Source organism: Papio anubis, chromosome 1 (assembly GCF_008728515.1).
Source record: "Papio anubis isolate 15944 chromosome 1, Panubis1.0, whole genome shotgun sequence".
NCBI lineage: Eukaryota > Metazoa > Chordata > Mammalia > Primates > Cercopithecidae > Papio > Papio anubis.
In genome coordinates this window covers 73,568,188-73,593,238 of record NC_044976.1, presented here as the reverse complement: position 1 = coordinate 73,593,238, position 25,051 = coordinate 73,568,188, and the positions used below count along the sequence as shown (strand labels likewise).

The following is a 25,051-nucleotide window of genomic DNA, read 5'->3' as shown; positions in this document are numbered from 1 at the left end:
AATTTCTGCAAATGTTACCTTCTTAGTGAGGCTTCTTTGACTACCTCTTTAAAATTAGAATCCCACCCAGCCACTCCTTTCTCTCTGTGTAGCCTCCTTTACAGCCTTATTTATTTATCATCTTATACCATCTTACTTACTACTGTTTATTACCATCTTATGACGAACATTTTACTTATTTATTATTTGTTATCTGTCTCCCCCTACTGGAAGACAAATTGCTTGAGAGCAAGGCTTTTTATGTGTTGTTCACTACTACTTCTGTCCTTAGTGCCTGGAATAGGCACAGAATGGGGGATCAGTAAATATTTATTAAATGAATAAACAAATGACTGAACAAATGAAAGAATGAGTATCTTCCTAATTCTAGTTAAGAATTTTTCCACTATAATCTACAAATCTATCATTCCTATGATAAAACAAAATATACTTGCATATTATGCTTTTTTGTTGTTTCATAAATGAGTTACTAGATCATCTTTTCTTCATAACAAATGTAGTGTTTTAACCTTCAATGTAATTCACTCTCCCAGCCACCAAATTCCAATTTGTAATTGAGTGTTAAGACTATCCAAATTAAAGACAAAAATAGTAATACCGAACTTGATGCAAAGTGCCCTTTGTGGTGTACAGAGAATCAGAACTGAGTCAGAATTAGCTCATTATTAGCTGAGTCATTATTAGCTGCTAATAATGCAGACTTGCATTTAGTCTTCCAGACAGTGGTGCATATACTGATCTGAGCCATATTTTTATGCACTATGTTTTTGTTAACAGCCAGCATGGTCCAGACATGTGTCACGAGTACTTAAAGGACAGACTGTGATCAATTAGAACATCCAACCTCAATGTGACCTTCATTTTGACTAATTATATGTTGATTACTACTAATCAGCACCCTATTTGAAGTGAACAAATTGGTCTGATGGAGAAAGTAAAGTGCAGTTGTGTTGTTTTTTAACAGCTCATTTGTGTCTAGAATGAGATTTGATGTGATTCTCCTTAACAAACCACGTTTTACCATTTTAATTACTTTCTTTTATGTGTTGCAGACACAGTACTTTTCTATGTGTAGTATACATTGTTTGTGTGTGTGCTTTGTAAATACAGAATCATCATGGTCTCAATTCAGAAGTACCTAGCATCATTTAAAGCCTGTGAAAGCATTAGTGCTTTCAGTACTCACTTTTATAAATCCATTTAAGTGTATTCAATAGAAATAGTTCAGTTGTCTTTCAATGTTATATCAGTCAATTGTTGAAGTCTAAATGTCTGTAAAGTATCTCCTAATATGTTAAAGGTTTATTCAGCTTGGCTCCAATCAGAGTGAACTTTTGACATTTGCATTGATAATCATCTTAACCTTCTTCTAAAATATGTGGATGTGTTGCATGCTGTGAATGTCCCTAAATTGTTCTTCAGTTTTCTTAGAAATATACCTATGAAAGGGTATTCAATTAGGAAAAGAGGAAATCAAATTGTCCCGGTTTGCAGATGACATGATTGTATATTTAGAAAACCCCATCGTCTCAGCCCAAAATCTCCTTCAGCTGATAAGCAACTTCGGCAAAATCTCAGGAAACAAATCAATGTGCAAGAATCACAAGCATTCCTATACACCAATAACACACAAACAGAGAGCCAAATCATTAGTGAACTCCCATTTACAATTGCTTCAAAGAGAATAAAATATCTAGGAATCCAACTTACAAGGAATGTGAAAGAACTCTTCAAGGAGAATTACAAACCACTGTTTAACAAAATAAAAGAGGACACAAACAAATGGAAGAACATTCCATGCTCATGGATAGGAAGAATCAATATCGTGAAAATGGCCATACTGCCCAAGGTAATTTATAGATTCAATGCCATCCCCATCAAGCTACCAATTACTTTCTTCACAGAATTTGAAAAAACCACTATGAAGTTCATATGGAACCAAGAAAGAGTCTGCATTGCCAAGACAATCCTAAGGAAAAAGAACAAAACTGGAGGCATCACACTACCTGACTTCAAACTATACGACAAGGCTACAGTAACCAAAACAGCATGGTACTGCTATTAAAACAGAGATATAGACCAATGGGACAGAATAGAGCCCTCAGAAATAATACCACACATCTACAACCATCTGATCTTTGACAAACCTGATAAAAACAAGAAATGGGGAAAGGATTCCCTATTTAATAAATGGTGCTGGGAAAACTGGCTAGTCATATGTAGAAAGCTGAAACTGGATCCCTTCCTTACACATTATACAAAAATAATTCAAGATGGATTAAAGACTTAAATGTTAGACCTAAAACCATAAAAACCCTAGAAGAAAACCTATGCAATATCATTCAGGACATATGCATGGGCAAGGACTTCATGTCAAAAACACCAAAAGCAACGGCAACAAAAGCCAAAAATGAGAAATGGAATCTAATCAAACTAAAGAGCTTCTGCACAGCAAAAGAAACTACCATCAGAGTGAACAGGCATCCTACAGAAAGTGAGAACATTTTTGCAATCTACCCATCTGACAAAGGGCTAATATCCAGAATCTGCAAAGAACTTAAACAAATTTACAAGAAAAAAAATCAAACAACCCCATCAAAAAGTGGGCGAAGGATATGAACAGACACTTCTCAAAAGAAGACATTTATGCAACCAACAGACACATGAGAAAATGCTCATCATCACTGGCCATCAGAGAAATGAAAATCAAAAACCACAATGAGATACCATCTCACACCAGTTAGAATGGCAATCATTCAAAAGTCAGGAAACAACAGGTGATGGAGAGGATGTGGAGAAATAGGAACACTTTTACACTGTTGGTGGGACTCTAAACTAGTTCAACCATTGTAGAAGACAGTGTGGTGATTCCTCAAGGGTCTAGAACTAGTAATACCATTTGACCCAGCCATCCCATTACTGGGTATATACCCAAAAGATTGTAAATCATGCTGCTATAAAGACACATGCACACATATGTTTATTGTGGCACTATTCACAATAGCAAAGACTTGGAACCGACCCAAATGTCCATCAGTGATAGACTGGATTAAGTAAATGTGGCACATATACACTATGGAATACTATGCAGCCATAAAAAAGGATGAGTTCATGTCCCTTATAGCGACATGGATGAAGCTGGAAACCATCATTCTGAGCAAACTATCGCAAGGATAGAAAACCAAACACCACATGTTCTCACTCATAGGTGGGAATTGAACAATGAGAACACCTGGACACAGGGTGGGAAACACCACACACCAGGGCCTGTCATGGGGTCAGAGAAAGGGAGAGGGATAGCATTAGGAGACATACCTAATGTAAATGACGAGTTAATGGGTGCAGCACACCAACATGGCACATGTATACACATGTAACAAACCTGCATGTTGTGCACATGTACCCTAGAACTTAAAGTATATAAAAAAAAGAAATATACCTATGAAGTCACTAGTATTTTCTCTAAAGGTACATGAATATGCATATGTCATTGTGTGTGTGCATGCACATGTGTGGATGAGAGATGAAGAAAGAGGAAATACATGTGGAGGTGTGGGTGTGGAGATAAGTTGTTTGCCCTGCCAAAATTTCTAGAAGGAATTGAATTGCTGTTGCTTCAAGAAAATATTAACTGAGATTTGAGGCATATGCATTTCATGATTCTCCTGCTAACTTAGTTGTAGGGTCCACACCAAATGGCTTTGTGTACAGCAGGTACATAACCCAAAAGATGGAAAGGAGATGTCAGCTAAGCAGCATTGTTTTTACCTAACTGCCAATGGATTGAGCTACAGGTTGGCCAATGAGAATAAATACCAGAGTAGGGAGATGACGCAAGTCAGGGCTGAGAAAGATTTCAGAAGGAGGAACTGAAGGTGATGGAGAGACTTGAAAGGGTTAGCTGCAGTTCACATGGCTTCATCTGACCTTTGTTTTTTATTGTAAAAAAAAAAAAAAAAAAAGCAAAACTAATAGAGTGTATCTCCTCTGATTCCGCCTTCCCTCTGTGGAGTTACTGATTGGATTTCCGCACTCTATGGTGGTTTTGTGAACTAGCACGGTGATCTGGCTTGGCACTGATAAGTCCCCAAAGTTTATTAATGTAAAAAAATTGCAAAGATGACCTCTCTGCCCACATCTAGATGTTATTGGTAAAAGACCATAATGATGATTGATTGTGTCAAATAGCCTTGATTTGTTAGTTTCATATGGTGCTAAAACTCCAGTTACATTTGGAGAATTGTGTTTGAGAATTCACAGACACTAGTAATTATTAGTGGCATAAGTGTTCAATATTCAGAGAATTTTAAATCATAATTTTATTCATATTTAGGAAAGGAAGGAAGATTTTAACCCTGAATATGCATGCACTACACAGACAAGATTAATCTTAAATTACACTTTAAAATCATAAAATATTTTATTAAAAGTCCATCTCTCTCCTGTGGTAGTGGTCACACAACCACATGTCTGATAAAATGGCATAGGACTACACACATAGGCACACACAAACAAGTGAATATAAAACTGGTGAACTCTGAGTAAGGTTAGTGGCTTCTAACTGTCTTACTCTGCTTAGTGTTGCTGCAAAAGGAATACCTGAGACTGGGTAATGTGTAAAGAAAAGAGGTTTGTTTGGCTTATGGTTCTGCAGACTGTACAAGAAACATGGAGCCAGCATTTGCCTCTGTTGAGGGCTTCAGCTTTCTGCTTTCCATTTGTACTAGAAGGCAAAGAGAAGCTGGCATGTGCAGAAATTACATGGTTAGTGAGGAAGCAAGAGAGAGGATGAGGGAGGTGCCAGGCTCTTTCTAACAACCAGCTCTTGAGGGAATTAATAGATTAAGAAGCTACTCATCATCACAAGAACAGGGAGGATCTGCCCTCATGAACCCCTCATGAACCGGGCAGATCCCTCCCTCAACTATAAGAACAGGATGCTACTGCATCTGTGAACTCAGACACCTCCCATTAGGCCCCATCTCCAACACTGGGGATCAAATTTCAACATGAGGTATGTAGGGACAAATATCCAAACTATAGCAGTAACAATATTAATTTCCTGCTTATGATATTGTGTTATGGTTATGCAAGTTCTTACCACTGAGGGAAACAGAGTGAAAGGTATGTGAAATCCCTATTATTCCTCACAACTACATGTTGATTTACAATTATCTCAAAATCAAAAGTTAAAAATAAGTCTATCACCGTATGGTATCTTGTTTTAACATAACATAACATCAATATCAAAGAGCAAAGAATAGAGATTGGTAACTAGTACATGAAATTTCATTTTTTACAATAAGACTAGAAAATTGATTTAGACCAGGTACAGTGGCTTACACCTGTAATCCTAGCACTGTGGGAGGCTGAGATGGGTGGATCATTTGAGCTCAGGAGTTTGAGACCAGCCTGGGGAACATGGCAAAACCCTGACTCTACAAAAAATACAAAAATTAGCTGGTTATGGTGGTGTTTGCCTGTAGTCTCAGCTACTCAAAGGACTGAAGTGGGAGGACACTTGAGCCCAGGAAGGTTGAGGCTGCAGTGAGCCATGATCATGCCACTGTCTCTAAAAAAAAATTTTAAAGAGAGAAAAAGAGAGAGAGAGCAAGAAAATTGATTTAGGTTTCTCAGCTGGAAAACAGTGCATTGCTTTTTGTTATGGTGGACAATTTAGAAGTCTAGCTTTATAGGCAGTTCCTGGGTTTGTTCAACTCAGTTCAGTTCTAATCACTTTGTTCATTCACAGATCTGTGTCTCCAAGTGCCCAGAAAAATTTTTAACCTATGTGGAAATGCAACTTTTGTACACAAAAGACAAAAGCCACTGGGAAGACTACCGTCAGTTCTGTAAGACCACTGCTAAGCCTGTGAAGGTACGTGTGTTTAGGCTTAAAGCTAGAGAAGAATTTAACTTTTTTTTTCAATCTCAAGTGTAACGTGAGAATTTGTTACTGAACAGGCTCCCAAATCTTCTAGGAAATGATTAGACACAATTTCATTAAAACACAAATGCATGTGTACTGAGTATGCACACACATTTATAGCACATCATTTTGTAGATTTGGGGTGTCATGAAAGACTGTTATGACTATTCCCCGACACCAACACATTCTCTACGTGGGTAGACTTTTACTCTAGAACTAGGAGTTAATGTTTTTTGCAGTCATCATTTCGTTAACGTGGTGATAAAGCCCCATAGCAACTTAGTAACAAGTAGAAATTTATTTCCAAGCCCAGTTTGATAAAAACTCATTTTAAAAACCCCAACCCTTACCTAGGTTTGAGATATGTAAGAGAATTCTAAATCATCACAATGTTAAATAATATGAATGGTTTCTAAATTAGAGGAGATGTTGTTTTTCCAGAAAAAAAAAAATAAAGAAATTAGAGACTCAGGATATGGCTAAGACAAAGATACACACCTCCAAAAGTGTGCCTTGTTTTCAGATGATCTGGTTTTATTATTGTTGGTTCAATTGAATTACAGTTAGGACAGTTAAGAATGTCAAGCAAGATTGTGTGTGTGATAATCTTACAATTAATATCATTAGTAGAAGTAATTTGGAATAAGGAGATTATTATGGAGTTTAATTTTTTAAAGGACATATTTAGATTGAGTATAATCATCATATGGCCTTTGAAATGTTAACATTCTTCCTTCTATTTTAGTCCCTCACACAACTTTTACTGGATGATGACTGTCCAACAGCGATTTTTCCAAGCAAACCTTGTAAGTGGCAATTATTTTACCTTAGAAACACAGAATCTACCAAAATGCTACTTAATTAAGTTCCCATATTTCACAATTGATGAGATTGAGGCCAAGAATGGTTCTCTGACTGGCCTAAAGTCCCAGAGTTGATTAGCAGGAAAGTCAAAAGTAGAACTCATCTCTTGGCTCCAGCCAAGTACATTTTCACTGGAATTCTGTGATTTTTTGAATTTTCCTTTATAAACATACAAGAAAAAGATTGAAAGTTGCAAGCTCAGTCGGATTGATCATTTGGTGCTTTGGAAGCACGCATAAACACACACACAGATACGCTTATATACAACCACTCCTGATTTTAGCTGAAAACTTTGTTCAGAAATTGCCTGAGGAGTAGGGGGAGGACATATACTTGTTTTTATCACTTGAAACATTTATATATATTTGGAATTAGTCAATATTTTATTTGTTTAAAATTATAAACTGTATTTAAAGTAATACTCTGGACAAAATGAGGCCAGGCATAGGGGCTTATGCCTGTAATCCCAGCACTTTGGGAGGCCATGGTGGGAGGATTGCTTGAGTTTGAGACCAACCTCAGCAACATAGTGAAACCCTGTCTCTACAAAAATTTTAAAAATAAATTAGTGAGACACGGCAATGTGCACTTGCAGTCCCAGCTACTTGGGAGGTCAAGGCGGGAGAATCACTTGAGCCCAGGAGTTGAAGCCTGTAGTTAGCTATGATTGTACCACTGTACACACCCTTGGCAACAGAGTGAAACGCTGTCTCTAAAAAAATAAAAAGGAAACGAACAAAACGAAATAATCACTGAGTTTTCTTTCTCATGGATATAATCCTAATTACAAAAAAAGCTTTACATTAAATTGTCCATCACATTTAAAGTGTCAAAAAAAAAGAAAAAGGAAAAAGAAAGAAATACTCTACTATCCAAGACCAAGAGAATACTTAAATTATAATGTATTCACTAAATGAAATATTTTATAATTATTAAATATAACTATTGGAATAACATGCATGTGTATGTTATAATGTTAAATAAAATTCAAACTGTTACAAGCCTTATAATGATAAACATGTATAAATTAAGACAAACAAATAAACAACAACAAAAAAACCTCTTCAAAGAAAAAGATTGGAAAGAAGTATACCAAAACATTAAGTAGTCGTTTTGGGACTGGCAAAACCGTGGGAAATTTCTCTCTTCTTTCTTTTTTCTATTTATTCACTTTTCTACAATGTATATATTTCTCTTAAAATGGAAGAAGGGCATTAGTCATTAGTTTGAGTAGATAGTCAAATACCCACTGAAGTAGCTACCACCAAACATGTCTTACGCACTTCCATCACTCTTTGCTGAGTCATAAAAGACCTTGAAGCAAAGATGTAGGTCCCATGGCAACAGCACTTACCAGGAAGCTCTTAGCAACAAATGTCCACACCCAAAATCAATGTTATAAATTTTTATGCAAAAGGATAAAAATAAATCATTAGTAACAAAAGATATAATAGGTATAAAAGTATAAGACATAGTCCCTGCCCTTACAAGTACAGTTTGGCTAAGTCACACAAGATAAAGTGTACACTGGGGATACAAAAATGAATAAGGCGTAGTCCCTCATAGTCTAGTGAGAAAGACATTAAATGTTGCAATCAACTTGTGTTCCTCCTAATATAAGATTAAATAGCACTCAATGGAATAGTATGCAGATAATAAAATTTGTTCATTAAAGAGTTCATAAAAGGAAATAAGTAAGATTAAAACAAAGAAGGGAAAATACTGCATGTCCTGTATGATTTTGACTCTCAAAAAATATTTATTGTAGAAGAAAGACTGGAAAGAAATTCCCCAAAATCTTAATATAGTTCACTGTAGGTGGAAGGACTATGTATAGTTCTATATTTTTTAAATATTTTATCCACTTTCCAAATATGTAATGAACATATTTAGTAATGAAAACTAACAGATTGGATGAGATTATCCAGAAAAAAATACATGAAACAAGGTCAAGGGAACCTCTAGATAGGAACACTTATATTTAAGAAGTAGAAAGGGAAAGAGTGCACAGAAATATGGGAGGACAGGAGAGAGAACCTGACCATGGAAGCCAAGAAAAGAGAGTTTCAATATGCCAAGGAGTATCTACCATGTCAAAGGCTCGAAAAAGTTAACTCATTCCTCAGCAAATATTGACTTATTTCTACTGTGTGCCAAGACCTGTGCTAGGTAACAGGTCTAAGCAGGATGAAGACTAAAACATATCTGGAGGTTTTGACAATTCAGAGGTCACTGGGATCACTGGGAGGATAATTTCCACGAAGTAGTGGGGCCAAAACTATGATTAAACTGAGGGCATAGAAGCAGCTGGTAAAGGCTACTGTATCAAATTTGCCACAGAAAGGAAGGGAAGAGAAGTAGAAAGGTGGGGTAGGTAAAGGAATCAGCCGTGTCCTAAGTGCAGCAGAAGCTAGAGGTGAGCAGACAAGAAAATTCCTTTTAAGCCAGGGAAAGTCGGGAAAGGCTTTAAAGAGATCTGTTTCTTCTTTCCCCAGCTCAACTGCTTTAGTATTTTCAGGTTTAAACTACATATGAACCTATGCAAATCAGTGATGCTTCTTATAAGAAAAAATATATGAAAATGATCCATTTCTGATTTTCCTTACTTCTTCCTTTAAAATTGGGGTTTTAAAATATTTTTAGAAATAAATTTGTAAAGAGGCAAAGACTCTAATCAAAATAAGAACATAGAAGATTGAACAGTGATTTTACTTTTCTTAGAAATCATACTGGTCTACAAAGTGTAGGCCTCTTTTGATAGCTTCAGAATTTCCATTTTCAGCTCCACTAAAAAAACTGTTGTAAATGAAAAAGCTGGGAGACAAATTGTTAAGAATTCACAAACAAAAATTTAGTTATTTTAGTAGCCTAAAGTTTGAGTTGGTTCTTATTTCCCAAGGTATTATTCGCTAATCCCCAATTTTCAAAGTCTTACTCAAGTAGTTCCTAATATATATTTTTAATAGTAAAACTAAACTCATCCAGTTATACAAGTTAATGTGGCCTTTCTACTAAAATGTGCTGCCATGAATTATATGCATCATTACACTTTTAAAATCTTTGATGTGCATTTTATTTATGACTACTTGATGAATATACCATGTGTAAAATAATCAAGTTTAGAGTGTAGTTTCAGAGTGTGATCATATTTGCTTTCTAGTCTTAGGACCATTAGAAAATCGTATCATCAAGTAACAGGCAATGAGCTATCTATATTGAGAAATTTGCATGCCTAGCAAGCATTTGATTATATACAACAGAAAGCTTAAGAAAGGGAGGACATCATGAAAGAAGTAGAAAAATGATTATGATAATTTTAATTTATTTTTACAGTTCTCCAGAGATGTTTCCCTGACTTCTCTACCAAAAATGGCACTTTAACAATAGGAAGTCAGATCGTGTTTCAAGATGGAAATGGAGGGACAAGAAGTGTTATAGAACTCAGGGATGCTGCGAAGTATGTGTGTTTACATTCTGATTTTCAGTTTGATGCATTTTGTTATTGCACTCAAGACTAAAGCTCCTATCAGGTTAGGGGTTTTAGTAAAAAGTCACTATATATATATATGAAATATCTATATAAATAAATATACATATACATAAATATATGTATATATGAAATATACATGTTACTGTGAATTAAAGAGCTTGATACATATTCATTAAGAAGAGCATGTAAGGGAGAACCCAGAATCATTTAGAAAGAATAATGATGCTTTTTTCTGTCTCCCAGGCTGGAGACCAGTGGGTCCATATCTTGGCTTACTGCAACCTCCACCTTCTGGGTTCAAGCAATTCTCCTTCCCCAGTCTCCTGACTAGCTGGGATTTAAAAAAAAAAAAAGAAAAGAAAAGAAAGAAAGAATAATGATGCTTTTCAAAATGGTTAAATCTTTCATTATCAACAGGTATTGAAGTGTGACATAAAGAAATGTATCGGTGGCATATCAAATTTCTATGTATTAAGTATAATGCAGTAAATTCCCCACATCCCTCAGCTCTACACACATGGTGCTCCATGTTACTGGAAAATATATTTCCCTGTGTGCACGCATACACATATGTGCACAAACATAAATGTACACAGTATATCACTGCTTTGCTCAGTTGTTGAATTATAGATAAAAAATAAAGATATTCTAAAAATTTATCTTAAAAGACTTTAGCAGTATAATTAGTATAGTTAGTTCCTGCAGATTTAGAATATAATAGCAGCATGTGCGATTTTCAGAAATATAAATTGGTGTAAAAGAAATCTCAAAATAATAATACAAATACGATTCCATTGATATAAAAGTCAAAAACAAGCAGAGTTAAATTTATCTCCCTGTGATGCATATATAATTAGTAAAATGAAAAAGAAAACTTAGGAAATTATTATCACAAAAGTCAGAATAGTGGTTACTTTGAGGAAGGGAGAGGTTTTGCAATTGGGGCACATGAAGAAGGGGTTGACAATGTTGTAGTTACATAAATGTGTTCACTTTGATAATTCATCAAATTGGACACTGATGATTGTGAAATTTCTAGTATGTGTTCCATCACGCCTTACTGTCAGGATTAGGAAGGGGAATTAAGGATGATGTTCATTCTTGACTATGGGTTTTTCAAGTTAAAAGCTAATCTTATCATTTAAGTTCATTTCTTACAGTGAGGTTTCTGCAATATTGAGGGAATGTTGCATACAGTGGAAAAGGATTTGTTCACCATTCTTGAAAACCATGTTCTCTCTGTGTGCAGCTATAGCTACCTTTGCAGGTTTACTGAAGTGACATTTTATGTATTATTGTGGCTAGGAAAAGAGTCACTACTGATAGATGGTTTCTGAAAACATGCTTTCAACAGCACCTTGTAGAATCCCTTTTATCATAAAAAGAACATTTCTGTTTAGTGGTCATCAAAAAATAATTGATTTTTTTTTCCTTCTTTCAATGCAGTGGTATCAATAAACTTCTTGATGCAAAGTCACTTGGATTGAAAGTGTTTGAAGACTATGCAACAACTTGGTATTGGATTCTCATGTAAGTGAAAACACATAGATGTTTCTTCTGCAGTCCCATTCTGATTTTATCTTTGTAGAACTCTTTCTTCAAATTTTCTATTTTTATTCATGAATAAAATAAATGTATTGGTGGCATAACAAATTTCACTCAGATGTCAGTTCCTGCCATTTTATTTTTCAGATGAGGTGAGACAGGGAAAATATATTTGGAAATATGCCCAGTGTCAGCAGAATGTAAATTTTAATTGTATTCACTAAAGTACAATAAAAGTACTGATGAACATGTACTTCAAGTCACATGGAGCAATATCTGCAGGACTTCCGTATCTGTAATATTCATGTGCTTCTCATCACATGCTACTGTGGATGCAGGATGGTTTCTCAGATTCTTTTTTCTAATTTGTCCCTCCCTTGACTTCAAAAGGGTAGTTCCTATTTTTAACACATCCCTTTCACATAATGATTGGTATTCATCATAACCAGAAGTCATTGTAGTTATGAGAAGCTACATAGCTACATATGTGATACATAAATATAGATGTACAGACAACAAGGAGGGGGAGATGTAACATTTTCAGGCATAAGAGTTGCATTCCTAGAAAAGTTAAGGAAATGTAGTCACTGCACTGGAATGGGTAAATGTGTGACCCATTTAAGACTGTCATTACTGTCTGGCTCTTTTGTCATCCTCTAGTGCTTAAAAGCTTCCATGGTTCCCTAATGGTCAAAGACTAAAATTAAAACTTTTTCAGTTACTTCTAAGGCCCTTTAAAACCTAGCCCAACTTAGTTTCTCAGATTCATCTCCACCCATGTTTCTTGGTTAACACTATAATCTAAATATATCAAATAACATGCCCATCCCTAGACTATCAAATCCCGTAAATTTCCACATTCTGTTTCCTTTCCTGGTATTGAGTCCTGGGCAACTGCACCTCATTTTTAAAAATCAGCTTTAGTATCATTTATAACCTTTATTATCTTCCCCAGATGTAATTACTTACTTCTTCCTATGTGTTCCTCATATCCATCGTTGTGTGTACATGTGTGTGTTTACACACCTATAAATACACATACTCATCTTCCATATAGCACCTACCATTCTGTGTTTTATTTACCTGGCCCTTTCCCTCTGATAAAGTATGAACTTACAATGGTAACTATGTCTAACTCATCTTTGTATTCCTAACTTCTATATGAGTCCTTGAACGTATAGTAGACGCACAAAAAAAAATGTGGTTCAGGAAACAGTAACAAAAACACTAGTGGAGCAAGATAGATGCATGTAACTATATGATGCATAATAAAGTCTAAGTTGTATTTTGTGTGAGATACTAGTGTGTGGTGTTTAGAGCTGTAAAATTAGATCATATTATGAGACTTTACTCATTTTGATGCTTTGTCCTAAACAATTACAGTAATTAATTTTAGTATGCTAGGATCTATCTCCAGCAGAGATTGCAGTCTATTCTTGACAGTATTTAAATTGATTCCCCTATTGTCAGACCCAAATGTCACTAGATAATTTACATGCTTCTTCTTCATTTGGCTTTTTCATACCTACCTGAACAAGTGTACATTATGATAGATTATCTTGCCTACCTCACCCCCAAAACACACACTGAAACCCTGTCTACCCAGGCACTACTCATAAGAGTAAAACATGAACATCTCCCTTTATTTTCAATTCTTCTGCTCTTGCTTATTTTTATAAATATAAATCTAAAGTATTGATATACTTGTATCTAGTGTATTTGGTTATAATTTTTATGTACAAATTTAAAACACATAGAATAAACAGCTTTATTTTTTGTTTTGTTTCCTCTGACATTTCTGAATACTTCCTTTGGGCTATGCCATGGAATAATCTTTCAACCATATTGAATGTTTAAGCATTAAAGTATCCATGATTTTAAGAGGGAATGACTTCTAAAGTTAAAAGCATAGGCTTTGCAAGACCTTGATACTTCAATACTGTGTTGCCATCTATCCAGTAACAGTAATTATTGAGATTTTTTATAATAAAAAGATAACACTTGAGACAATAACCTAATAAATATACCATGGTCTGTCTGTTGCTATGTTTGGAAACTTACAGATAGCACCAGACATATCAATTCTTAATAGAAGAGTCAGCCAACTTTCTGATCTTAATGAATTCTCTTTGAGGAAATTACATCAGAAGACTCCAATGTGACCTTAATGTGGGTATATGGGAGGAAAAGAAGCTTCTCTAGTAGTTCAGTCAAGCTCTAAGAAGAAATTAAAACTGACAGAAAATAGTCATGCTGCTAATTGCTTGATAAAGTCACATCTCCCTGGAGACGCAGAAGCCTTATCACGATTCCAAATAAGGGCCCACAGATCACTGGGGACCTGGAATAGATGTCTGCATGATGTAAGGCATCACAAACTCCTAGAGATAATTAGCCCATAGTGATAATGACTACAGCATCATGGGCTCCAGGGATGGCCAGTTATTTTTCTTATCTTTCTGCCCCAAAATGATTCTCTTACTTCTAGATAGCCATATCACACCAGTCACTAAGTAAATGGAACAGAACAAATTCATCATGAATATATTTTACAATTTATGACCTAGTAGGTAGGTAGGAAGGGAAAAAATAAGACATGGCAACTGTCGCTAATAAATCAAAATTGTAGGTTGGAGAAATTGTATTTTTCCTTGAACAATGACTGATACTAGACCTCAGTTTACCCAGGTACAAAAAGATGAGTTCTGTATAAAGTCTCTGATGGTCCTATTCTTTCATATGAAAGTCTTAATGGAAATCATTGTTTATGCTTTTTAACATTATTAATGTTTCTATAGCCAGGTAAAGTAAAAGAATTTGAGAATAATTTTGAATAGAAAAAAAAGTTTTGTCTTGATGTTTGTAATATGTTATGTTTAGCACACTTGACCACTGTGTTTGTTGTGGGTTTTTTCTAGTGGCCTGATGATCGCCATGGTCCTTAGTTGGATATTTTTGATACTTCTGAGGTTCATAGCTGGATGCCTCTTCTGGGTCTTCATGATTGGTGTGATTGGAATTATCGGTTATGGTAGGTATCGTGCCTCTTCAAATTGCCAAATATCAGAATAATCCTTTTATTTTCAATTGCTGTTATCAGTTACCAGAAAGCATTTGTTTTCAGTGGATCTAATTATTCTTTACCCTCAAGAAAGCTTTAAACTTAGAAAAAATATTTCATTTTGCATATATTGTCTCCTAACTTTTTCTTCCTGTATCTTTGGGGAAAAAAATGCTGTCAGAACGTTTTACTCTTTTTCCTACCAGCCTTTAGTCTCCTGCCTCATGGATACTAAGAAGGAGGTAAAAAGAAATCCTTTTAGATTAATGAAAAACATTTCAGACAACTTCTTTTATTTCTTTAACGTTTCTATCCGATCAAAGGCCAGGTCTGCAAAGTTACAGAAGTGTGGTCTATTTTTCTCTTTCAACTTGGTACGTTTAATCCAGGTTATGTCACACCGGTTAATAATTGGTACTCCACAATGAAGCATTGCCCTCTAGAGGCAAGTATTCTGAATTACACTATTGTATGGAGAAGGACAGTACTGTCTGTGGGAGCTAAATAATGTGTGGGAGATAAATAATGAGTACATAGGGATGTAGAGTGTGGAGTAATAGACAATGGGAACGTGGAAGGGTTGAGGACTGGAAGGGTGTGGATAATGAAAAATTATTTAATGGATACAATACATGCCATTCAGGTGATGAATACACTAAAAGCCACTATGCAGTATACCCATATAACACAATTACATGTGTACCTCACAAACTTATACAAATACAATTTTTAAAATCAAGGTTGAAAACTAATCACAAACTTGATCTCCCCAAAACAATACATATCAGGTATAATGTGAGCTCTATATATGAATTAAAGTGTCTCACGTGGAACAGTATATACCACCTGTGGCAGCTTCCTTTCACTCTTCTAAAAAAGGTATGAGCCTATATATTATATGACTGTTTGAGATGTTTCTATTTAAAAGAATGATTTCCCCTATGGCACCATTTGGACTGACAACAGTTTTATGGTAGTAAACATCAAAAACAACAATCTCTTATTTCTGTCATTCAATGAAGAAGAGCTATACATATATAAGAATGCAGTTGAATCTGCAGGTTATGTAGTTAGCCTGTGTTCTAATCCAGCTCCATAACATACAACTGGGTAACTTGGGAAGTCTGTTGGTGGTTAAAAGACCCTGTATTCTCATCTATAACATCAGCACAATAATGGTATCATCATCTCAGAGGATCTTAAGGATTAAATGAGACAATGAATATAAAGCTCTCAGAGCAGTACCTGGAACACAGCGGACAATCAGTATGCGTTGGGTTATTGTTATTACCCTCCTCATTATCTCCAGTGAGTTTTTAGTAAATCATTTGGTCTTCTCAGGTGTTCCCTATCTGCTCCTGCTGTACAGCTCCTCTTGAATCCCACCTGGGCTTCTTGTTGAACACAGCCAGGTAACAAATAAGAGGCACATCAGTCTGGTTGAGGAACACAAGAACTTCCATCCTCTAATCAGAAACTGAAAAAAAAAAAAAGTCGTTTAAATGTCTTGTTTTCGTGTTCCTGCTTGGAGCTTAAAACAATCTCTGCCCTTTGCCACTGGAGAGTCTGGGCTTGTGATTCAATCACTCTTGTATTGTCATCAGGAAGGAAAGGGCAGTAAAGTCTGCTGTTGACTTAACTGATGTCTTAAGCAGCAAGAAAAATCTGAGATTGGCTGTAGTGCAATTTTGACAATGGCAAAAAGGAGAAAGATGGTCAACATATAAAAAATGCAGGTAAAACAACCAAGTTCTGCTCCCTATTGACTCCCTAGATAGTGCTAACCCAAAAATTAATGGTGTGGGAAGTAAGCTTGATGGTATTTATTGAGGGAGGAAATATCCAGTTAGGTTGAGGAGTGTCAGAAAATAAGACTATATGTAACTGACCTCTGCTACTATCCTGGACAATTGACTTTCTACATATCATGAGAAACCAATTTTTTTCTACTGAAATTTCCTACTGACAGCAGCCCATTTACTAGAGCAAATAACAATGTGAATGTGTCATACTGAGCAGAGAAAAAGCCAGATTACTTGTGGGCAGATGTTTATGAACAGCAATGGAACAATTCTCATTGGCCAGAACAGGTTAAGAGGTATACAGAAGAAGACATAAAACACTTTGGTTATGAGCATGTATTTAAGGTATGAAAAAGGCACAATCCCACATTCATCACATATGAACTGTATGATCCTCTGCAAGCATAGTTTCTTTAATGCAAAGGTTTCTCAATCATATAACAGGAATCTGTGACTACTAAACAAAATAATGCTTATAAAGTACTTAGATTTTGCTAGCATATAGTAAATGTTCAATAAATAGTGTCTATTTTTTTTGTTGCTGATATTGTTGTTATTCAGGAATATTACCGAGGAAAGAGGACTTGAAGCCCAGAGATCATAATTTTAAAAAAATCTAGGACAAGAGAGAGAAAGCAATGAAAGAGAAATTGGAAAATATTGTCTAGACTTTCACATAGGAGGAAACTAAATTGTCTGAAGGGCCTTCTTGCTATGAAATCATGACATTAAAAAGAGTATTGCACTGTATTGTTTTATAGAATACATTGTTTTGATAAACTTTAGGAAATAAAGGAAATCTCCTCCAAAAGAAAAAAATAACTCATGAGCTAAAATCAAAGTGGGGAACCAAGCAGGAAGCACAGGTGAAACACTGGGTAACCCATAGCAGTGCTGGGATCAGGAGACTTAGACCTGAGTTGGCAGCAGAACAGGGAATCACACCTGAAACTCCTGGAGTAAGCCTGGGACCCTAGAAATGTCTAAAGTGACCCCAGTTTGTAAGTACCCTTTGACTGCCAAAATAAACAAATGTAAATCTCCTCTAGATGAAAGTTTCCTCAATTAACGTCACCAGGTTTTCACAGATTCAGATCAACAAAGTCCGAGACTACCTGACCTGCAAGAAAACAGTTCTGTGTGAAAAATCAGTGGATACTATAAACATGAGATTGAGGTCTCCAAGAATTTAGATATGGGAATGAATAGATATAGAACATGTAGCCAGGTGCGGTGGCTCACTCCTATAATCCCAGCACTGTGGGAGGCCGAGGGGGCCAATCACTTGAGGTGAGGAGTGGGAGACCAGCCTGGCTAACATGGTGAAAACCTGTCTCTACTAAAAGTATAAAAATTAGTCGGGCATGGTGGTGTACACCTGTAGTCCCAGCTACTTGGGAGACTGAGGTGGAAGAATTGCTTGAACCTGGGAGGAGGAGGTTGCAGTGAACCAAGATCATGCCACTGCACTCCAGCCTGGGCAACAGAATAAGACTCTGTCTCAAAAGAAAAAAAGAAAGAAAGAAAGATATAGAACATGAAATAACCATGCATGAAATGTTTAAAGAATTGAAGATAGAATCACAGCTGGACGCAGTGGCTCACACCTGTAATCCCAGCACTTTGGGAAGCTGAGGCAGGTGGATCATGAGGTCAAGAGATCGAGGCCATCCTGCCCAACATGGTGAAACCCCGTGTCTACTAAAAAAAATACAAGAATTAGCTGGGCATGGTGGCACACACCTGTAGTCCCAGCTACTCGGGAGGCTGAGGCACGAGAATCACTTGAACTCAGGAGGCGAAGGTTGCAGTGAGCTGAGATTGTGCCACTGCACTCTGGCCTGGGTGACAGAGCAAGACTCTGTCTCAGAAAAAAAAAAAGGGGGAATTCATTCATTCATGGACATGGAGTATCATTTATTCGAAGCTTGGACAACAAAAATAAAAATCAACAAAAATGTCCAGGCATACATGAAGATGAGTCATATAGAACTTTTCAAAATAAAAATGTTATATTAAAAACAAATTGATAAGCTAAATAGAGAATTAATGAACTGAAATATGAATCTGAAGTAATTATCAAAAATATAGCAGAATGTGACAAGGGGACAAAAATATAATTGTGTGGTTCAAAGAAATAGAAAATAGGTTGAGAAGGGCCTAACATATAGCAACCATATTTGAAAGCTCTTGGCTAAGAATTTACCAGAACTGATGAAACCATGGATCCATAGATATAGGAAGCCCTCATTATACTAAGGAGAGTAAAGGAAGATAAATCCATATCTAGTCATACATTATTCTGTTTATTCAACAAATATCAATTGAACAGCTGGTGTGTACAGACACTATTTTAGACTCTTGATGTACAATAGTAAAGGAACAAAGGTTCTTACTCTCATGATGCTTATAGCTTAAGTAATATATGTATTAGAAGATAGTTATTGCTATGGAAAAAAGAAAAGGTAGAGCAGGTAAGGGGAGATTGAGAGTGCCATGGTAGGGCAAGGAGTGAAAATGGCAGTATTAGTAGGAGGGGTTTTTTGGGGGAAATAAGAAAACACTTGGAAGCAATGGAGTTAGACAGTCAAGATGAAGGAAAAGTTCCAGACAGTGGGTGCAGCTAGAGCAAAGGCCCTATAAGATCAGAGTGTGTTGAAGAAATGGCTGGGAGCCTGGTGTGGATGGGTATACTAAGTAAAGGAAAAAATAGTGGGAGAAGAGGTCATAAAATTTATGAAGGGGACTAGCCTTACAGATTATTATAAAACCTAGGCTTTTACTCTGAATGAAGCAGGGAGGCAATGTAGGACTTTGGGTAGCAGAGAGATGAGATATAATGATTGATCTAGTCCCTGTGTTGAGAATAGAGTAGGAGTAGAAGCAATGAGACCAGTAACGAGATGATTGCAGAAATGTATATGCCAAATGAGGGAAACTCTTGAGGGTGGCCATACATGCTTTTATTTGTATAATAGCTGTATTTGCTGATGTTTTGAATGCAGCTATGAGAGAGAGTGAGAAGAAGGAGAGTGATTCCACAGAAATATATGAGATGTAAGAAAAGACAGTGAACAAAGAAAATAAAGTAGTAAGCATGTAGGTAAAGCTAAAAAAAACTTTGCCTGCATAAAATAATAATTGCTTTAGACATTGGACACTAGAATTATTATTTTATGCAGGTAAAATTTGTTTAGCTTTACCTACATGCTAACTAATTTATTTAAAATGTACGTAACAAAATTATGGAGAAATAGCGTGGTTGATTATTGAGTAACTAAGGTCTTGTATTTCCTTGTTAACATATTGACTCTAGGCTCATTAAAAAAAAAAAGAACAGATTTTCAAGGTAACTTATTATAAAAATAGAGTAAATAGGCCGGGCGCGGTGGCTCAAGCCTGTAATCCCAGCACTTTGGGAGGCCGAGACGGGCGGATCACGAGGTCACAAGATCAAGACCACTAGCTAACATGGTGAAACCCCGTCTCTACTAAAAAAATACAAAAAACTAGCCGGGCGAGGTGGCAGGCGCCTGTAGTCCCACCTACTCTGGAGGCTGAGGCAGGAGAATGGCGTAAACCCGGGAGGCGGAGCTTGCAGTGAGCCGAGATCGCGCCACTGCACTCCAGCCTGGGAGACAGAGCAAGACTCCGTCTCAAAAAAAAGAAAAAAAAAAATAGAGTAAATTGCTCAAAACCAGTAGAGAAGAAAAATGGAATATAAGTAAACAAACAAAAAATCATCAATTTTAAAATACAAGAATTGGAAGAAAAGAAGTACAGACACAAAGTAGAATACAAAAGGCAAAATCATAGAAACAAATATAAATATATCAATATATAAAGTATAAATATGTTAAATTCACCAGTTAGAATACAGAGATTGTCAGGTCAGATTAAAATATACACATACAAATTGGAGCTATATATTATTTATAAAAGTTATAAAACATGTAGGGAAGTAAAACATTTGCAAGTGAAGGGATGGAAAGAATATACTAACAATCAATAACAAAAGAAAGTGGAAGAAGACAATAATATCAGACAAAATTTTAGAATGACAGTGTTATGAATAAAAATGATTAAGTTCACTAAACTTGTTGTATCTATTAAAATAACCTCAAAAATCATAGAATTGCAAGGATAAATAAATAAGTGGATAATAATAAATTAGTATTGGGTATAAACCTTAAGGGGAGTTTTCGATGCATCGTTCTACTGAACAAATACATCATGATGTCCTACTGATGGACATTAAGGCCATTTCTAGTCAAAAGGACATTTAAAGCCAGATGTTGCCATAATTATCAAGACAAATACTGAAAACATTTATATCAAATATAGTAGCACATTTAGACTGTTGGATTCAAATAAAATATTTGCTGTGTAAATATGTGTCTTGCCTTTGCAGAAATTACATGCTGATCAGTTTCATGTAGATATGTATGATGAGCACATATAGCTCCTATTTCAGAAAATCATATTTTATATTATTCTGTTTTTCTTTCTTTTTCAAGGAATATGGCACTGTTACCAACAGTACACCAATCTTCAGGAACACCCACGTTCTGTATTAACTGTCTATGACATCGGGATTCAGACTAACATAAGCATGTACTTTGAACTGCAACAAACATGGTTCACATTGAGTGAGTATTTTAAAAACTGGTTTCATTAAAATTGTAATAATGACAAAACATCTTTTTGTCTAAAGGAAAACTTGGGTTGGTATAACCTGTTAAATGTATTTATCACTAGTGTTATAAAAGGTAATGTGTCTATAATCCTCTAACTATAGTAAGTGGAAAAGTCATTGAGGAAAATTTATTGTATAATCTAAGAAAACACTTCCTTACAAGGACCTCAAGACATTTGCCTTCAAATTAAAATTGTTTAGTTGTAGACATTCAGAGGCATTAACTGGATATCTAAGAAAGATGTTTAAAAAGAAACAAATGTTTGATTTTTCTAACTTATTTATTTATTTATTTATTTATTTATTTATTTATTTAATTTTCTGAGATACGATCTTGCTCCATCACCCAGGCTGGAGTGCAGTGGCACAATCATGGCTAACTTCACCCTTGACCTCCCAAACCCAAGCAATTCTACCACCTCAGCCTCCCAGGTAGCTAGGACCACAGACATGTGCCACCATGCCTAGCTAATTTTTTAATTTTTTGTAGAGATGGGGTCTCCCTAGGTTGCCTAGGCTGGTCTTGAATCTCTGGGCTCAAGTGATCCTCCCACCTCAGCCTTCTAACATGCTGGCATGAGCCACTGTGCCCAGCCTCAAACTTGTTTTTAAAAAAGAAAAAGGAAAAGGAAAAACAAACAACCATTTTTTCGTAACAAAACATTTAAACCATTTACAGGAATTATGAGTAATAAATATCTGAAAATAAATTTACATTTTTGAAGTGTTTCTTCAAGGTTTTTAATTTCTTAAGGATATTTTTTAATATTAACAAATTTAAATATTTATTTAAATGTAACAAAATTTTTTAAGCAGGGTGATTTCAGAGATGGTTTTAATCTTATATTCCTAGAATAGTGTTATTACAATACTCCTTGTAAGATTCGTGTTCTTTAATCAAGATTTTCAAAATAATCTCTGACTACATGTTGTTTTTTTAAAAAATCATCTTTATATTCTTGAAGTTAGAGAGCCAGACGAGACACATTCAAGGCAGCCTGGTAAGAAGCCCAGAAAGAACCTCAGAAGGGAGCAATATCTCGGTGGGGCATCATGATTCCAGGCATGGGTCCCATTCCCACCAATTTGAAAACCTGACTTTGCCACTTCATTTGAGGATCCTCAGGCTTTCAAGGACAAGCTCATGTTAAGTCACCAAAGCACCCTATATTTGTTTACATCATTAGGATAGTCTCCTGGTGACCAAAGTGCAGATATTTTCCATATAGGACACTACCTTCCTGGGATCAGAGCACCTGGAAAGCAAGATTACCAATCAGAAGCTATTTTAGCAAAGGGGCTCAGACGGCGGTGGGAGATGCTTTCCTCAGACGATGCCAACCTTGATGACCTAGCTGAGCAGCACAGATATCCCTCCCAGATTCCTTCTCCACCACATTTAGTTTTTCTCTTAAAAAAAAAAAAACACTCGATCAAACTCCAACTTCTTACTGTTTGGCTTCTCATTTCTAGCTCTCATGCAGACTAATATCCTTCACTGACATCTTTTTTCCAAATACGTTATAGAATTGTTTCATTTATAACTTTTTAACTGCAAAAATCAGGCATCCTCATCAGGATCAGGGAATTGCACCCTCATCATTTTTGCTGAATTTAAATGATTCCACATCTCTTCAGCAACCCACTTACTGTTGTCTATTATTTCTAAAGTGACAAATGTCACCCATTATGTATTGAAACTTCTAGTTTTACTCTTAGATGGATCTTAGTTACAGGTTCTGTGCCCACCCCCTGCTGTCTCATAAGACCCTTCCACACAAGCGCCATTGAGGTGATCAGAATCTGCCATTGGAAAAGTAAAGATATGTACCTTTAGGAAAATACAGAGCTTATTAGAATTTTCAATTCTAGGGATACTGAAAACTCAAATAAGCCTCCGCTTTCTTAACTCACTTTTCAGACTTTAATTGATTACTTGCTCTGTGTTTGGACAAAATTCTAGGCACCAAAAACAAAAGCATATATGTGAAATTACACTCATTAACACAAACACTGAAAGTAGGCAGAGTTATAAATACCAAAATTGTAATTTCATGAGTTCTACTTTGTGTTCAGAGATGGTTCTATTCACATTTCTGCTATTAACTATGAACTCGTGTATATCTCTTAGCCCCCAGGGGCCAGTCTCACCCTTTGTTAAGTTACAGTTATACTGATGACTCTATAGGGCATCAAATATATTTATATTATTTACTCTGATTCAAACAAAAGGGGAGATATAGGATAGTCATGTGTTGCTTAATGAGAGAAATATGTTCCGAGAAATGTATTGTTAGGCAATTTTTTTCATTGTATAAACATTATAGAGTATACTTATGCAAACCTAGATGGTATAGCCTACTACACTCTTAGGCTACATGTAATAGCCTATTGCTCCTAGTCTACAAGCCCATACAACATGTTACTCTGCTGAATACTGTAGGAAATTATAATACAATGCCAAAAGTCTGTATATCTAAACATAGGAAAGATACAGTAAAGATATGGCATAAAAGATTTTCTAAAATGGTACCCAAGTAAAGAGTGTTTACCATGAATGGAGCTTGCAGATCTGGAAGGTGTTCTGGGTGTCAGTGAGTGGTGAGTGAATGTGAAGAGCATTACTGTACACTACTGTAGACTTTATAAGCACTGTACATGTAGGCTACAGTACATTTATTAAAAACTTTCTTCAATAATTAACCTTAGCTTACTATAACTTTTTTACTTTATAAATTTTTAATTTTAACTTTTTGACTTTTATAACATTTAGCTTTAATTTTTGACTCTTTTATAATAACACTTATACAAACAGCTGTACAAAAACATTTTCTTTCTTTGCATTCTAATTCTAAAAGCTTTTTCTATTTTTAAGGTGTGTTTTTTTTTTCACTTTCAATATATTTTGTTAAAAATGGAGGCACAGAAATGTCTGTTCATATCCTTTGCCCACTTTTTGATGGGGTTGTTTGTTTTTTTCTTGTAAATTTGTTTGAGTTCTTTGTAGGTTCTGGATATTAGCCCTTTGTCAGATGAGTAGATTGCAAAAATTTTCTCCCATTCTGTAGGTTGCCTGTTCACTCTGATGGTAGTTTCTTTTGCTGTGCAGAAGCTCTTTAGTTTAATGAGATCCCATTTGTCAATTTTGGCTTTTGCTGCCGTTGCTTTTGGTGTTTTAGACATGAAGTCTTTGCCCATGCCTATGTCCTGAATGGTACTACCTAGGTTTTCCTCTAGGATTTTTATGGTATTAGGTCTAACATTTAAGTCTCTAATCCATCTTGAATTAATTTTCGTATAAGGAGTAAGGAAAGGATCCAGTTTCAGCTTTCTACTTATGGCTAGCCAATTTTCCCAGCACCATTTATTAAACAGGGAATCCTTTCCCCATTTCTTGTTTCTCTCAGGTTTGTCAAAGATCAGATGGCTGTAGATGTGTGGTATTATTTCTGAGGACTCTGTTCTGTTCCATTGGTCTATATCTCTGTTTTGGTACCAGTACCATGCTGTTTTGGTTACTGTAGCCTTGTAGTATAGTTTGAAGTCAGGTAGCCAACAAACACATGAAAAAATGCTCATCATCACTGGCCATCAGAGAAATGAAAATCAAAACCACAATGAGATACCATCTCACACCAGTTAGAATGGCGATCATTAAAAAGTC

General features: G+C 35.7%; 1 protein-coding gene across 4 annotated transcripts in view; it reads left to right on the top strand.

The window, feature by feature from the left end:
- The window catches only part of SLC44A5 (solute carrier family 44 member 5), a 399,642-nt gene that overhangs the window by 351,058 nt on the left and 23,533 nt on the right, over positions 1–25,051 (top strand). For all 4 annotated transcript variants that reach the window (XM_003892081.5, XM_031669962.1, XM_009211075.4 and 1 more), the window contains 6 exons: positions 5,753–5,878; positions 6,675–6,735; positions 10,127–10,250; positions 11,730–11,813; positions 14,747–14,859; positions 21,209–21,340. In XM_003892081.5, coding sequence (XP_003892130.2) covers positions 5,753–5,878; positions 6,675–6,735; positions 10,127–10,250; positions 11,730–11,813; positions 14,747–14,859; positions 21,209–21,340 — 640 coding nt within the window. The remainder of the gene's footprint in view (positions 1–5,752; positions 5,879–6,674; positions 6,736–10,126; positions 10,251–11,729; positions 11,814–14,746; positions 14,860–21,208; positions 21,341–25,051) is intronic.